The sequence below is a fragment of the Cydia pomonella genome, chromosome 10 (assembly GCF_033807575.1).
Source record: "Cydia pomonella isolate Wapato2018A chromosome 10, ilCydPomo1, whole genome shotgun sequence".
Classification (NCBI taxonomy): Eukaryota; Metazoa; Arthropoda; class Insecta; order Lepidoptera; family Tortricidae; genus Cydia; species Cydia pomonella.
The window spans coordinates 11,188,043-11,205,140 of record NC_084712.1 but is presented as its reverse complement, the minus strand read 5'-3'; the positions used below and the strand labels follow the sequence as shown (position 1 = coordinate 11,205,140).

Here is a 17,098-nt window from a genome sequence, read left to right as displayed (position 1 = left end):
CGTCCTTTTACTTTATCACATAATAGATGTTTTTTTAAGATTGTAGTTTTTGACTATTTAATGTTTGGTAGTTTGATTGACTTTAAAGACCGTTTCTTCAAAGTAACCATGATTTTCTAATACATATCATTAAATAGACAGATTGTATTAGGCCACTCATAAGCAGCTCTATTATACTATATTATAATTATATTGTATTGACGGAAAGGTTAAAAGCGTTAAAGAAGTTGGGTTCTTTCACATAGCAATATTTGCATATTGTAAAACGTTATGAAATACATATTTGTTTAACATAGATACTTTTTTAACAGAAACAGTAGAATAGAACAGTCACCAAACGAAAATCATGATTTTTGTAATTTTTTTGATATACTTAATAGAAAGAATAGAATAGAAAGTTTTTATTGTCCACTGTGTAGGTACCTATACATATAGATGATCTGTACAAATAATGGTAACAACAGCTGCCCTTTGCGAACATACAATATAATTCTTAAAACTACTTATAAACTAAACATAGACTACATTAACTAATTATTTACATTTTGTCGCCACATTGCATCGTCAAAAAATTAGATGACATTCACTAAACTAAGTCTTTACTGGTAATGGGCCTAACGCATTTCTAATGTGCACAAGAGCGAGCGCAAGTAGCAAAGGCGAGCAGCGCAAGTGGTCCGTAACATAATTAATTCATTGAGACTCAAACTCAAGTGATCCTACAAATAAAAGAAATGTAAAAAAATACTTATGCATAAATTATAGAATAATAATTGCCATAAGCAGATTACTGCTTTTGGGTTTGGATCAAGCCAGAAGAACGTGCAAAAAAAAGTAATAGTTATAAAAATGCACCCCGATTAAAAAACTCCCGGTGTACAAGTCTTTGATCCCACAACAGTAAATTAGAATAAGGTGAATTCCATTACGGGTCATGATGCTGCTGGGCCTTACTTCCAGAGGGATGCGGTTACACCCTGTAATAAAAGTCCACGTCATAGTCAAAAGCTATTGAATGCCATTTAATATTCACGATATGTGCTCTTGCTCTTACTCGTATTGTGTTGTCACATGCTTGGCCGTTGACGATGTTTGCACAAAGATAAACTGAGTCAATAGTGTGTTTGGGCTCGATAGCTTTGTCGTAAGCGCTTGTCTCGTGCTTGTTTAGGCCTATGATTCGCCTCTTTATCTTTTCTCAAATAAGGATCAAATAACTGGGGCTTGGATGGACTAACTAGTCATGATCAGAGGTATTCGAACTAACACAGAATTAGTATTCATCAGCTAATTGTGGCCTTAGATGAGAAAACATGCTTCCTGCTTCCCAATTTTACTTTTCGAGGAACTTTATGAATTGCTTCTAAAGCTATATACTTATTTGGTATTTGTTCATTGGAATATGTTTGTTATATCTTAGCCCCGAGCGCCTCGAAATTCATTAGTTCCTTCATGTAAAATTATTCATTATGTAGTGGTTAACTGATCGACCTGCTGATGACGAACGGAATTGAAATATACCTACGTTCATTGAATATGCAGAAGCATTCAATAAAGCAAAAGTAAAGCAATCGGTTGGTATTCACTTTGCTTTCAATAATTACCATTCCAGGTGATTGACTGCTTCGATTGTCTGACTTATTTGCATTGTTCTTTAATAAAAACAATACCTTAGGCACACTGCTCTATTGTTATAACCATAACTCTTAAACATCGTATAAGACAATTACCATAATATTATAGTTTGCAGATATAAAAGCCGACTTTCTTGTATAATAAACTTTAGTCTGAACAAGATGCTGATGTGGTCTTTAGTGATTTTCTTCGCTCTAACGCTGTGTTCTAAATCCGACACAAGGCATCAATATAAATGGGGTTTGGAATTTAGTTGCTTGTGGTTCAACAATGAATGTAAGAATATCCCTTTTGTCTTACTTGTAGTGAAGCGAAAGACTCGAGGTGCGAGATGCAAGAAACTTTGGTCTCGGATCGTGTGGCACATACAACTTTTCGCCTCACCTCAACAGTGAAAACATGAACGAAGTCCCCAATACAGTTCTAAAGTTCCAAGTTCAGGTCACAGCGATGGTTAGGGCCCGATGCAGGATTTATCCAGCAGGTCCAGTTCCGGGTTAAGACACGTACTTCCTGTCAAAAGTTTAGATTCGAGTAAAAATCCGATTCTGGATCCGGTCTAATCTAAACCCCCTATAATATTTTTGCAAAAAAGTGTTACTTTTTGATGAATATGCTGGAGTGTATCAAAATACAGCGTAAGTTGCTTAAATTTAACCTTCTTGGAACACCATTTTGCAAGGCATAGATAAGAGTCTGATACATAATAAGACATTCCAACAAAATATCCTAAAATATGTATTTATCTTAGAACAAGACGTGCTCTAAGGTTGGCATAATATATTAATTGACTACAGATTTTTTCAAAGTTGTACTTGTGTAAAAATTTCCGACGAAGGTGGCACGAATTTGATGCGTATTTTTGTGGCATGATCTTCGCTCATTAAAATGCACGTATAGAGGAGAGATAAGAAAACATGAAATTATAATTTAGGCATATTGTATTTGTAATTAGTCCCTATAATAAATGTATATATATATATATATATATATATATACATTTATTACTCACTTCGTTCGTTTCTTAAACCCACACTCGTGTATTTTAATGCCTTTTATTATGTAGCAGTCACATAAACTACTATAATGCATAATAAAATAACTGTGTTCACTGACCCCCAGCAGACACTTAAATTTCTTAGGACTACAGTTGCAATAACTATTTTTAATCAACAGGCGTTGCTGCTTGTCCCGATTGGATGGTAGAAGTCAAAAGTAACTGCTCACAAACATACTGGTTAGCCCAACGGACATGTGATCATCCTGAGCCGAGACTCGTTGGGACAGTATGTGGATTTTCCCGCTGTGATTGCCCTGAGCCGATGGTTTTAGACACGGATACCGGCTTTTGTTATGAAGAAGATAACTGTCCAACTAACCATGCTATAAACTACGAACTGGTTTTGTAATGGTGCTGAGTGCTTTTTGAACAAAATACATACTTCGTAGTATACGAGTACACACACCATTCTTTAGAATGAATTACTTATAAAAAACATATGCGAGAAAACAAAACACCAATCAAACAATGCGGACCTACTTTATAGAAGGTAGAGGTAAGGAATACAATCTCCATGTACAGTCAGCGTCAAATAGTTTGTATCAGTCAAAGTGGCCAAATAGTTCGGTACACCATACTAAATATATGGTGTACCGAACTATTTGACTACTTTGGTTGCTACAAAGTATTTGACGCTGACTGTACCAAAAAGTGTTCGTCAAAATTTTTTAAATAGGTGGCGCTACAATACCTAAAATATTTGAAAAAAAAACGAATCATTGACAGCGCACTTCAAACCGTCAATAACGCCTACGTTCTTAGCTACTCTAGCGCTACTCTGGAGAGATTTGGAATTATTATTTATAGCTGACAGCCGGACACTTTTCCCATGACGAGCAAAGCAAAGCGCAAGGGCAGTACCTAACTTTTCTCGAAGCGCTTCATCGTTTTTTTGAACCCTCATAACTTGGGTTTTGATTATACCAGACAAACAAAATTCTCGAGATATATTGTCAATTGTAAACTTATTGAGCATAAATACTTTACTCTCATACTTTAGATTTTATTCATATCTAAAAAACCCCGATTTCGTCACTGACTTACTCACTGATGATCATCAAAACCCTTAGGGTACTTCCTAAAGTCCTAGGAAGCTGAAACTTGGTGTGTAGGATAGTATTAGGAAACAAACCAAAAAAAAAAAAAATTGAATTTTTTTGCTCCTAAGGAAGTGAAAAGAGGGGCTGGAATTTTGTATGGGGAATCAATAACCGCTGAACCGATTTAGTTGAAATTTGGTACATAAATAGTTTTTTTATGAGGAAAGATATACGAATAGTTTTCAGCCCCAAAATCACCCCGTAAGTGTGAAGAGGGGGAGGAAATGGGTGTTAGGGGGAAAAGGGGTTGCACTTCGTATGGGGAATAAAAAAAAAAACAGAAAAAGCCTGATACGTATTTCAGGATTTTTAATAGTAAATCTCCCCCAACCCTTTAAATTAGACGATGGAAGATTGTTATAAGCAACAACAGAGGCCCTACCGCGAAAAACGAAGCTTCTGCAGCTTGAAGGACGCACTTGCACCGACTAAATTATTACGCTTTTCATGAAACATTTTGACAGTTGATAACTGACATTTATTTCCATCATTACAGTCGCACGTCGTATGGTGTTTGCATAGTTTGCACACGGCCAAGTAGCTTTTTTTTTTTGGACAGTAAACAACAGTTGCTGGGTAACAACATTATGAATAAAGATAGGTCTTGACATACGAGGTATATTATATGCAACCTTCTGAAGTTGTATTTTGCATAAAAGGTAAAAGTAGGTTATCGGATCCCATTAATAGAAATCGCCGCCATCTTCACTAATGTTAACTACATTTCTAAGTGTCGCCACCCTGCTTTTACCGGACTGAACTTGCTGAAAAGAAAAAAAAATCTTACTTATGATAAGGCCAAAGTAGAATTGAGCGTTGAGTTTTGGCGCCCGTGATAAAGCAGTATGGCTTAAAGCTTTAGCCTATCCAGATGGACGAAAAAAAAACGACTGTACTGACTGACAGTGACAGCTGACAGAAAAATCTCGTGAAAAAAAAATAACCCCAACTAATGGGATTCTCTACATTGATTTGCTTTGATTTTGCATTTAAGAGACTCGAAATACTGAATAACAAACATGTTCCGGCTTTGTTTCCAAGGCAAATTTGTACAAACCCGATCATTAGCGGTATTTCACAAAGAAATTGGTAACCTGAAGTGTCTTAGAGTGAACACTAAACTGATACGGCATTTTGCTAGCAATTCCCAAGGGGACAGCGAAATAGACCGCATTTATTATGGTCCTTTAACGCCACAAATTAAGGCTGTAAAGGTATTTTCTCTAAGCTCCAGCGCCGCAGGTTTGGTAGCTCAGCCAATCATTATAAACGAAGCAGCCACCATAGGAAGCACATCACTCCTCGTCGCTATTTGTTCAGTGGTTGGGTTCTTCACGTTCGTCACACCAATTCTGCTACATCAAATTACTAAGAAATATGTAACAAGAATTGACTATGATAGTGCAAATTCAACATACAGAGCAATTACTTACAACTTTTTTATTGCTGAAAAACAGGTAAGTGTTACAGGAAACTATTATTTTTATTTTAGTAGATTAGTAAATGATTGTGTTGTATTAGTAAAAGTCAACATTCAATGCCAAGCTCCCTAATTGTTATTCATAAACCAATAAAGGGGTAGCAAAATTGTTAAAATATTGTGCACACATTGTAGACAATGTTGTTACTGATAACATTTACTTTAAATAATAAAGTTTGGAAGATTTCAATCTCAAAAATCATCAGCTATCATCATGCTAATACTAATAATGTTTTCTCTTAAAAGACATTATATTTAATTCCAGCATGAATTCAAAGCAGAAGATGTTGTAGTGCCTGAAATCCCTGGCATGTTCACAACATTGGTGGCCAAAGGAAAGCCCATGTTTGTGGAGGCAAGGCACTTCAGTGACCCAGTGCACTACGCCAAAATGATGGGCTATGACAAACCAATGGACTTCAAAATGGGAGCTTCAGAAAGCAGTAAATAAATTAGGTTTAGTTGTATGTCATGTAGTTGTTAATTATAATATTGTGTTACCAATTGTTTTCTTTAACAGTCAGGTAGGTTACTGTTTAGTTAGCAAACTAGTTAAGGCTGGCTTTAGGTTTGGTAGGCCCTTGCATTATTTTCTTCAGTCTTCTGAACAATTTAGTAATGTGGACAGAAACTAACAATACCCAAAATACTGCCATAACTATCCAGGCTCCACAAAAAATGTGGCTGTAGTTGCATGAAATTAGCATCACATCGCATAGGTACATTACAAAGGAACAGGTGGCAATTGCACAGTAGATATAATTTTTTTAGGTCAATTAGCACCAGAAAGGGCTTGAAAACCACAATACAGAGGTAATAGTTAAAGTCAATAAAAGTTCTAAAATTTTTGTTAATATATTTTATTGCCTTAATAATTATATGATAATATCTACTCTTAAGTAATTTTTTCTATAAACAAAGTTAGAGTACATCTAGTAAATAGTGCCAGGAAAAAAATAATTGACTAGACATTACCAATTTAGTTTGATTTAGATTTCTGTTATTAGTTACCAATTAGTATAAAGCAATGGAATGTTTAAAGGAATACATTTAATTATCTCAGGAATGCATGCATTACAATTACAGTAGGCAAGGTTTATATGGGTTTATCAACTTTTTCTTGTCCCTCATTGCCATGGTTACATTCTCCTGGGCCTCTCTTAAAATAAAACCTGGGTTTTATGGTATTTCAATAAACTAAACATGAATTTTTGTGGTAGTTATAAACCCTATCCATAATAGCATTCTACTAAGCATGCTAGTAGAAGTCTTCTAAGAAACTATGCTAATATTGTCTCCTGGCTCACGGGACAGTATAACACAAGAAATAGAGTCAGACCGAGCTAAGTTGGCAATGATTTTGATAGCCCAGCCCGTGCAAGTGTTAGGTAAACATCATAATTTCATAGAAGTTTGATGTTTAAAATAACACTTGCATTGCCTGGGCTGTCAAAATCGCTGCCAACTTATCTGGGTCTGACTCTAGTTCATTAACCCATATGCTCTCCTTTCATACCTAAGATGACAACAGAAATACATAATTTTAATATTTGTGAAAATAGGAATGTGCTATTGAAGTTTGGAGTTAATTTGGCCACAGCCATTTTAATATCATAATATAACATGTCAATTGTCAACATAAAATTTGTGGCAAATACTTGAAATATAGATATCTATAACCCATATATCCATACAAATGTGTGATAATTGAAGACATTCAATATTAATTTATATACAATTTACAATATTTATGTGTGCCTTATAATTTTCGTCATTATTTATTCACATTATGTTCGTTCTAGTTTCTTTCATTTAAAAAAATATCTAATTTTTATTTACAATATCATATATCATTCTTAAAATCTGACAGCACCTTCTGTTACCATTTTACTATGAAACATACAAAACAGGATTTGTCATGTTCCATTCCCATATAGTCTATATTTTTTGGGTATATGGCTATAGATAATAAGGTTTTTATTTAACATAAGCAAATATCTTGTGATAACCAGGACATCATAATGTACATTGTCTCGCACAACTTCTATCCTTAATGCATATGGATATAAAATATTATACATAAACAAGTACAGTTAAAGTAGTTAACTTAAACAATCTACATGTGCATAATTAAAATACCTATCTATACACTTGCAAAAAATGCAATCTCTAAGCTGCGAGGCGTGTAAAATATCAAATAACAAACATAAACTAATATGTGATTAAAAAGAAAACTGATAAAATAAATGTACCTAATATTAAAACATACAAGTATTTTATAAAATCTGCAATACATTGTTGGAATCAATTTGAATTTCAATATTATAAACTCGGCTTTTTTATCCTCCAGGAATAAGCCTAGCGTAGCCTGGCCAGCAAACACATGAGGTACTTATATAATAATTTAATATCCAGGAAACCGAGCTTTGCTCGGAAAACATATAAAAACTCAAAAACGCGCGCTTTCTCAGAGATAAGACCTAGTTAGATTGATTTTTCGCCCCCGAAAACCCCTACGTTTTAGTCTTTTTTTTTTGTTATATATACTTCTGTATGTAATTTAAGTTTTATAAAACGAAAATAAATTATTTCTGATTCTACGTAGCAAATTTCATCGAAATAGAGCCGTATCCAAGATCACCTAAATATATAAATATACATATATACAAGAATTGCTTTATTAATTTTTTTTAGTACTTAAAAGCACATTTTATTCGAGTTTATAGTAGCTATAACATACCTGGACATATTCATGTCACCCCGTCAATTAGCTGACAGTGATCGGCAACCCTTACATAACTGACGTTTAACCTCCTTGAACCTCCGCACAATTTTTTTTTCATATTTCACAATCCATTTTGAACTTTTAATGGATAACAAAGCCCGAACAAATGGTTCAAATTTAAAAACAAAATAACCGCTTCTGGATCTCAGGAGGTCGTCAAAAACAAAAGTTACGTTACAAATATCACATTAGGTAGATACGATTTAATGAAGCCTCGACGGTACAATGTAAGCCTATTTATAATTTATAGGGTAAACGGCTCATTTAATGGCACCCATCAGTTTAGACCGTATCGTTATATGCTGTCAATAAAACTAGTCAATAGCAATATTGACTCCCAATAGATCAGAATTTAGTTTTCTCTGTTCAGTCGTAATGTAAAGCGTTGTCGGCGAGCGAGTGCGTGGCGGGCGTCTTCTCGTCCAGGTCCTGCGCCTCGGCGCGGCGCCGCGCGCGCGCGCGCACCTCCACGCGGCAGAAGGCCGCCGTGCCCAGCGTGCCCAGCACGCCCAGGACGCCCAGCTGCACGGACAGCAGAGCGCGCGACGAGTAGAAGAAGCACGCGGCGGCGGCCAGCGACTGGAACGAGATTACGACTTAACATTTGTCAGCATGCGTTAGCACACATTTAAATAGCCCTGTGAACGCCACGCCTATCGTGTGCGACGCGTCGTAGTAAAGTCAGTGCACGAAGGTTTTGGCGGTCAAAGGGTTAGGAATATCGAGCTCGCTTGGATTAGCGAACGGTGGCGGTGATTCAAACACGACGAAATGCGTACAAGGGCGTGCATCAGTCTCGTGTAGTTCGGTTGCATATATGCCTGTACGTTTCAGTTCACGTCGCCGAAGTCTAGCATAAAACTACAGATTGTTCCATTGCAAAGGTGTTGTATAGAAAGTTTCACACGTCGCCATAGATGTAGATAAAAGCAATGCAATTGCAAGTGATTTATAGCAATTTACCTGAGTAAATTTAAACAGGGCAAAAGCCGACGTGCTGTTATCGGCATAGTTCCCTCCCAATATGGAGTATATTTGCGTATTGAAGCACGCATCACCGAAGCCTAATAGGAAACTGCAGAGCATGGCGAGAGGCGGCGAGGGGGTGATGTAGGAGGTTTCGTTGGTGTCTCCGAAAGGCGCGACATTGGGTAGGTTGATGAAGATTAGGAAGAAGCTGGTGATGTGGATGAGGTAGCCGGCGAACACGATGGGGTCGCGGCCCCAGCGGGTCGTGCGGGAGCCGAGGATCCCGAAGAGAGCTCCGCCTGAAAATATTTCACAAAATTTAGGTTTTTTTTTGTAATCGAATTTAAAGTTTCTTAAGACATACTAACATTTCCTAGCCACCGCAAATGTCTCTGTACTTCGAAGATAGCGCAAGGTGTTAAGTCTTCGTTCTTGATTAGCGTACGAACGTCCAGGTTTCGGACCGGTACAAGAGTATGCTCAAGACACAAGTTTGGTACCTAAACAGTTATCTTGGTCTGTATGTCGTAAGCTGTTTAATGTTAAGCTAAAATATCGACGCAACGACAAGGAGTTAATTCTTGATAGCATGCTTTGCCGACAACGTAGCATTCGTAGCCGAAACTCCCCACGAGCTCCAAGTTCTTTTGGACCAATTTTCTTACGCTTGTACCTACTTACCCTATTTTCTATGTCCATAAATACGAAGAAGGTAGTATAGTTCGCGTCATCCACGATGACGCGCAGATTTGTAAAAGCTAACTTTTAATATCATGACAATACGAGTCAAAGCACGCGTCGTCGTGAATGACACGATCTATAATTCTAGCGCAGCGCAAGGTTCACATTCTCGCCCATTGACAGCGTGAAGCTAACGCCCGGGCTGTACACGATAGTTCAATAGACTCACCGAGGACCTCTCCCAGACCGATGAAGACTCCAGACAACCCGACCAGCTGCTTCGCGTTCTCCCCATGGACAGCGTGAAGCCAATGCTCGGGCTGTACACGATAACTCAACAGACTCACCCAGCACCTCTCCCAGACCGATGAAGACTCCAGACAACCCGACCAGCTGCTTCGCGTTCTCCCCATGGACAGCGTGAAGCCAATGCTCGGGCTGTACACGATAACTCAACAGACTCACCGAGGACCTCTCCCAGACCGATGAAGACTCCAGACAACCCGACCAGCTGCTTCGCGTTCTCCCCATGGACAGCGTGAAGCCAATGCTCGGGCTGTACACGATAACTCAACAGACTCACCCAGCACCTCTCCCAGACCGATGAAGACTTCAGACAACCCGACTAGCTGCTTTGCGTTCTCGCTCATGACAGCGTTAAGCCAATGCTCGGGCTGTACACGATAGTTCAATAGACTCACCGAGCACCTCTCCCAGACCGATGAAGACTCCAGACAACCCGACCAGCTACTTAGCGTTCTCGCCCATGGACAGCATGGAGTCAATGTTCAGGCTGTACACGATAGTTCAATAGACTCACCTAGAACCTCTCCCAGACCGATGAAAACTCCAGACAGCCCGACCAGCTGCTTCGCGTTCTCGCCCATGGACAGCGTGAAGCCAATACTCGGGCTGTACACTCCGCTGAAGAATGATAATTCCACACCTGGAACACACAACATATACCTACTCAAAAAGTAAACACACACTATATCGATAAGAGGCAATAGGATGTTTATATTATGATGAACTTTTGGAGATGATTAATATGAAAATTAAAGACCATATTAAAAATTGTATCTACAAAATGCATACAGTGTACGCGTAGCCTCTTCTTACAGTGCGATTCGAGTCTAAATATTATGTTTCCTTAATATAAACTTTTTCTACTAAGAGAATTACGCCTGAACTAAAGGTTGGCTTTCGCTTAAAAATTACGTTCAACCGTAGTGCTTGCGCATTCCGCGCTTAGGTGCAAAAGTACTGAAACTAGAGGCCGATATGGAAAATTTGGCATAGTGACTGTCGCTGTACCGTTTTACTTAGATATGTTACATGGCTAGATTCGTAAGTGTGGAAATATAAAAATCTACGCGCTCAATCAAAATGCATAATTTTTACATGTAAATTCGAACCTTGCAGAGCTGGTCGTAGCTCTTAAGTAACCAAATGATATTAATCTCACCAGTATAAATGAACGTGACACTTAACAACAGCATGTCTCTGGTGCAGAACAAATTCAGGGCTCCTTTGAATGCGTCCAAGGGACTGGTGGGCTCATTGCTTACAACTTCAATCTATAACAAATATACCAGTGTCATTATACATTTAATAACATAAGTGCATACATGTGGACTTTAAAATAAAATCCTATAAAGATCACGTCGTGTCTATAGGCCTTAGGAAGTGGATATCAAGAGAGGAAAATATGGCGGATTTTTTTGTGCCAATCAAGGATAATGATAGGGGAAAAGGTAATCGCGTGAGGTGGAAAAAAACAGATTTGGAAGAGCTGATAAATCAAATTTGGTCAATTAGGAAATCAAAGTCTCCGTTAGCTTGGGTTACAGGTAAATAATAATAGGAAACTATTCCCGCTGAAAGGAAAACTTAGGAAAAAGCTGATAGTTATAGAATAATTAACTTTCTGCATTTGAATATAGAGATCAAATACCTTATTCGAACTATGCAGAGGGTCTGGCAGCCGAACACCAAGTTACGGATCAATAGAGTGTAAGTTACGGGTCTCATAGCTTCGGAATCTTTATATCGAGGATAAAAAGATCAGTCAACCGATCACCATATTACGCAACAATTAGTATAGACGTGCTGCATATAAAGTGTTCATACCTTGGCATCTTCAATAGCTGGTGCGCGCTTAGCGGGCCTCAGTAACAGCAGGAACACTATGCCAAGGGCGCATACTGCGGTCAGGCATCCGAACACCATATTACGGGTCTCCTGGTCGATGTGCTGCTTGCCTTGGAACTTTATGAACACGAAGAGGTTACCGAAGAATAAACTGGAAAAATAACAAGCAACCGGTAAAATTTACAATTTAATGTACGTATGCGCGTTAAAATGTATCGGTATATATTTAAAGGTATGGAATCTATTACAAGATTTACGAGATCAGTATTAGATATCGACTCTAATTCACTCGGCCACAACAACCCATTTGGCCGCATCAGGCATTAACATGTTGAAAGTTACGAAATACCTACTTTCAAAATTATCACCTAGCTGTTGATTGAGCATAAAAATGCACATAGCACACCAGGTAACTAGCCGCACTGGCTGTAGTAGTAACCAGTGGCAAGCACTTCAAGGTGTTGCTGGGTGATCTGCCTTTTCAATGGAAATTAGCAAGGCTAATAGAAGCCTTAACAGCTACGGTTAACCTGTATCTGGAATGTTTTTAGGCCAGCTGTGTTGACGATGAGATAGTTGCCATGCCCCGTCCATATGGCGGCCGCGCCGGCGCCGATCAGCACGCTCGCTACGTACAGCAGTACGACATGGGCAAACAGGAACGTGATTGTCACTGTTCAGGACAAACCTGCACTGCAGCATGGCCCAGAACACTCCAGAGTTGCGGGAGATGGTCTCAGCATCGCTGTTGACGGTCAAGTAGTTGCCCTGCCCCGTCCATATGGAGGCCGCGCCGGCGCCGATCAGCACGCTTGCCGCGTACAGTAAAGCGGTGCGGGGAAACATGAACGTCACTATGAAGAACCTGGAAACAGAAGGAATGTTTTAACAAAGAGATATTGGTGATTTGGATCAAGTCGCTTGGAACTGGTGTGGCCTTTTAGCAGGGGTCCTGGGTTCAGTAGAACTATAAGGACTAGGAGCCTATGATAGCTGCGCTTTTATGACCTATCATCGTGACCATCACGTTCTAACAAGTGAGTTCACGTTCTAAAGATAGGCAATAAAAGCGAACCATCCTATCTCCGCTGAACACAAATAATTCTAAAAATGATATATTTATTAAATCAATGCCACCACTCTTTTTCTTATCCAACTAAAACATTTGGCATTACATTAATCTAAGGTCGAATGCCATTTATCATATTTTTATTTTGCCTTAACAAGTCACCTTTAAATATAGATCCATGCACATTATAATATTTTTACATTTTAGAATATCAAGTCGGAATCAAGGCTATCCCATCACAATTGCTTAATCCTGTCTTAAATATAAATATATATTTGGATATTGTCTAATCTAATATTCTTTTTAAAAGTTTCTAAAGTACAATAATAGCTACATCCCAACTTCAAAAATACTTAACGCCTTGCCAGTTGTTAATCACAACAGGTAACTACTTCACTTATGTCGCTTTTATTTGGATTAACATATGGGGAAGCAGCTGTTCCTTTACAGACGATATAAATATAATCAGAACGATAACACTGACACCGACTGTGTATAAGTAGATAAGTTGTGACCCCAACATCCAACATTGAGTTAAATTTCTCTCGGGTGTGTAACTCAAAGAGCATATAATCACTACGTTTTAAGAGACGGGACTTCCATACTAGCGAGTGGAATCCCTTTGTTTCGCAAATCATTACCAAAATGTACGACAAAGAACTGTCAAAGAACCATAGTACCAACATAAGCAATTTAAATAGTGTAGTACGCTACACGCTTGCGTTTCTTATCGATATCGATAAAATGGGGAGGGTTGAAATATAGACTCTTGTCTACAAATTTTGAACTCGAAAACAAGTTAGGATCGAGTCCAAATTTAAGTTGTATGTTATATAGTGGATAGTTCTATGAGTGGACTTATACGTGGTCGAGCTTAATGTGGACTCGATTTTTTTTTAGAACACCTTGTTGTTCTTCACCACTAGGAAGGATCAAAGTAGCACTTTTCTTCCCTACTAGGAGGGATCACTTTTTTTCCTCTTTTTGCATACTTCTTAGGTTAAATTATTTAATTTAATTACCATTAATTAAATTTATTTATTTTTTATTTGTACCATAATAATTTCTTCATTGGTGATGTGAAAAGCAGTATGTAAATTTATCACGTGGTAGCAAAAATATTTCCACCTTAGGGTGGTATTCCACCTATCCAATTTCTTGTTTCAATGTCATTGCGTCTCACTCTGTCATTAATCAAAATGTGAGACGCAATACACATTGGGCAAAGAAATTGCATAGGTGGAATACCACCCATAGGCGTTAACACTTGAACCCCTCACTACGCTAGGATTCTATTTTAGAATACCTCGTTACACTCAGAATGTAATTAAAAAATCCTTCACTATTTTTTTTCTTAATTTTTTATTATTAAAAGCACTATTTTCAAAATGATACATGTTTCAATAAATGTAACTTTTCTATGGGAAGATGTATCAGGTCTTCGTTCCCAACAAATTTAACCCACTGCCTGCATCTGAAAACATACAGCCTTGGTTATGTACAGTTTATATTCCAAGTATTTGCTAATGAGATGATCAACTGATTATTGAGCGCTAATATGCATCTATAAATCATGTTTTTTTGGCATTCAATTATCAACAACCCTTTATCAATGCTCCAACTTTTTATGTATTTATATGTCTGTTAATCATGAGAACCGGTCTGGCCTACTGGGCAGTAACCCTGCCTATGAAGCCGATGGTCCCAGGTTCAAATCCTGGTACGGGCATTTATTTATGTGATGACCATGCATATTTGTTCCTGAGTCATGTGTGTTTTCTATGTATTTATATGTATATATCGTTGTCTAAGTACCCACAACACATGTCTTATTGAGCTTCCTATGGGATTAAGTCAATTTGTGTAATAATGTCGTATAATATTTTTAATTGATCACAAAAAGAGAGATTAATATACTTACATTTCAGATTAATATATTAAATAATTACTAGATGAAAAAAATATGTTAAATAATGACCATTAATGCATAGATGATAGATAATTTTCCACTGAAAATCTTCGACGAATTAATTTTGTGTCATATTGCATGCAAGGGAAATTTCACATATTTTATTTAATTACTTACACTGATATACAAATATACATACAATTATCGATAGTTTTAGTACATCCCTAGTTCACAACTAAAAATAATATAAAATATCAAATTTTCGATGTGTTTAAAGACTGCTGCACCAAAATAAGGTCAAAAGTATCTAAAGCAATACGTACCGGTCTTTATCCAAGGGAAATTTCGCCATAAAATCCCTTTTTTCGTGATTTTCTCGAGTGGCTCGCTTGCCACATATTTCACACTTAGTAAACCGTTTTCTCGGTGGCATTGTAACAAACTCGTTCTTTACTCTGATGACGGTTCACTATTTTCGATATTTTCACTAAATAATAAAGAAATTGCACGAAATACCCGAACGAAACATTGAAGCCTTCATAACAAACAAAACAATTAGGCTGACAGTTGACTTGATGTAAACTTGACAGAATAAATAGCACTGACGTTTTATTTTTCTTCGTTGGCAAAGATTTGCGAAACAAGTTCCATACAAAACTTATTTTGTTCCTAGTTGCGTCAGCCTGGTGTAACTAAACAGCGAATCTTAAGTCTCATAAAAAGCGATAAACGGTTGTCGACGCGCTTGAACTTGACTGATCTCTCTCAGTAAGTACATACCTACCTAAAACTATTAAAGAATTGTAGATAAGGTCATGTTAAGGGTTAAGAGAATCATAGTCTATTTTTGCTCGGGACGAGAGAAACAGTATGAGGATTCCCTGCAAGTTTTTCTTTAGCCCCAGTGTTTCTCTTACCACCTCTAATCTTATTTTTGATGCGTTATCTCATCCGCTACTATTGATGCTGTATACTCAGCTCACTAACGCTTGAGAGTACTGAGACTCAAAAAATCACAGGAATTTGTAAACTTAAGTAGTTTACATAAAAGTAAATTTGAATAACCCGTCGGGGATTCGCCGAAGGCACTTGGGACAGAGCCAACAAACAAAGGGTAAAATCCACGGTCGATTAACTTCGCTTCACTCATACTCCATACCAACCTGCCTTCATATAAACCTACTTTTTACTGCAAGTTTTCGCGATTTCAAAGAATCTTGAAATTTTAATATTCGTAATGCTTTCCTAAGGCCGTCCCAGATCCGGAACATTGAAACTGGAACCCACCAACCTAGACGCGCATGCTCTTCTACGTTTTTAAAGGTTCCCGTGCTGAGGAACCGGAACCCAGCTGAAGACGGCCACCACCACAATATTTTTTTATAGCCTGAAATGCAAACATACCTCCATACCATCAGACGGGCTGTTTGCCACCGACGTAGTATAAAAAAAATACAACTATGTTACCGTTCCTGCCCTTTTACTCATAATGACATCTATGTTAAAATAAATAAATATATTTTTTATTTGGTTAAAAGGTATGGTTAGTGCGGCTGCAGCACTAAAATGTGCTTTGTATTGATATACAATTTTTAATAATACATAATTTACAAATATAAAAATCAAATACTTCCTTCTGGGGACACAACAACCTGCAGTAAAAAGTAGAATGACCCAAAAAGGTTTAATTATACTTAAGTCGCAATTCATAAATAATTACTACTTAATTCTTTAGTGGACTTAAAACGCATGAGAAAACATGTTCTAGCAGGAAAACTGCGTCATAGGATCAAATTGATACCTCTAACTTGTGGCCAAGAAATTCACGCTTAGGTAACATTCATATGGGCAACGAATCGGTCGTAAAATGGTTGTTTTGCATACACCACAAATACACAAAATACTTATGTTTGTCAATTTTTATTTTTAAACGGAAACAACTGTTGAATGGATTCGAGCATAGCTACACCGGACGTTCTTAAGAATTGTTTAGAATACAGTCGCTGACATTCCGTCAATCAACAAATTAAAAAGTAGCCATTAGATTAATTAGGTGTCTATTTCAGTATAAATATGTATCTGGTAGTACACTAAGCGTCGCTGGTTTTTCGCCTGAGAAATGACAACATACTAAACATTGTATCCACATTATTACATAGGTATATTAAGTACATATTTATCCTCCGTTCATGGTATACTTATCAGTATCAGAAAAACAAAAACTTAAACTGCTCACCTTTAATGATAGTGCCTCTAGGT

At 37.5% G+C, this 17,098-nt stretch overlaps 2 protein-coding genes and 2 long non-coding RNA genes across 4 annotated transcripts in view; 2 read left to right on the top strand and 2 right to left on the bottom strand.

The window, feature by feature from the left end:
- Positions 1–386: 386 nt before the first annotated feature.
- Positions 387–4,483, bottom strand: LOC133522095 (uncharacterized). The gene is made up of 2 exons (XR_009799997.1): positions 4,178–4,483; positions 387–2,148 (listed from the first exon to the last, which is right to left on the bottom strand). It is a non-coding gene; the product is annotated as an uncharacterized LOC133522095 (long non-coding RNA).
- Positions 3,052–3,689, top strand: LOC133522094 (uncharacterized). The gene is made up of 2 exons (XR_009799996.1): positions 3,052–3,191; positions 3,372–3,689. It is a non-coding gene; the product is annotated as an uncharacterized LOC133522094 (long non-coding RNA).
- A 194-nt stretch (positions 4,484–4,677) lies between the features above and the next one.
- Positions 4,678–5,775, top strand: LOC133522087 (transmembrane protein 70 homolog, mitochondrial). Its single transcript, XM_061857292.1, has 2 exons — positions 4,678–5,252; positions 5,541–5,775. The coding sequence occupies exons 1-2, from the start codon at positions 4,815–4,817 to the stop codon at positions 5,724–5,726; spliced, it is 624 nt and encodes a 207-aa protein (XP_061713276.1). The 5' UTR covers positions 4,678–4,814; the 3' UTR covers positions 5,727–5,775.
- A 344-nt stretch (positions 5,776–6,119) lies between these two features.
- Positions 6,120–17,098, bottom strand: part of LOC133522085 (UNC93-like protein MFSD11) — a 34,164-nt gene continuing 23,185 nt past the window's right edge. Inside the window, exons 3-8 of the mRNA XM_061857289.1 lie at positions 12,550–12,726; positions 11,841–12,012; positions 11,176–11,287; positions 10,531–10,656; positions 9,024–9,328; positions 6,120–8,639 (exon numbers count right to left, since the gene is read on the bottom strand). Coding sequence (XP_061713273.1) covers positions 8,427–8,639; positions 9,024–9,328; positions 10,531–10,656; positions 11,176–11,287; positions 11,841–12,012; positions 12,550–12,726 — 1,105 coding nt within the window. The 3' untranslated portion in view covers positions 6,120–8,426. The remainder of the gene's footprint in view (positions 8,640–9,023; positions 9,329–10,530; positions 10,657–11,175; positions 11,288–11,840; positions 12,013–12,549; positions 12,727–17,098) is intronic.

Coding starts and splice junctions, on each gene's coding strand:
- LOC133522087 (XM_061857292.1), top strand. CDS start 4,815: ATGTTCCGGCTTTGTTTCCAAGGCAAATTTGTACAAACCCGATCATTA. Junction 5,253..5,540: donor TTTTTATTGCTGAAAAACAG/GTAAGTGTTACA, acceptor ATTTAATTCCAG/CATGAATTCAAAGCAGAAGA.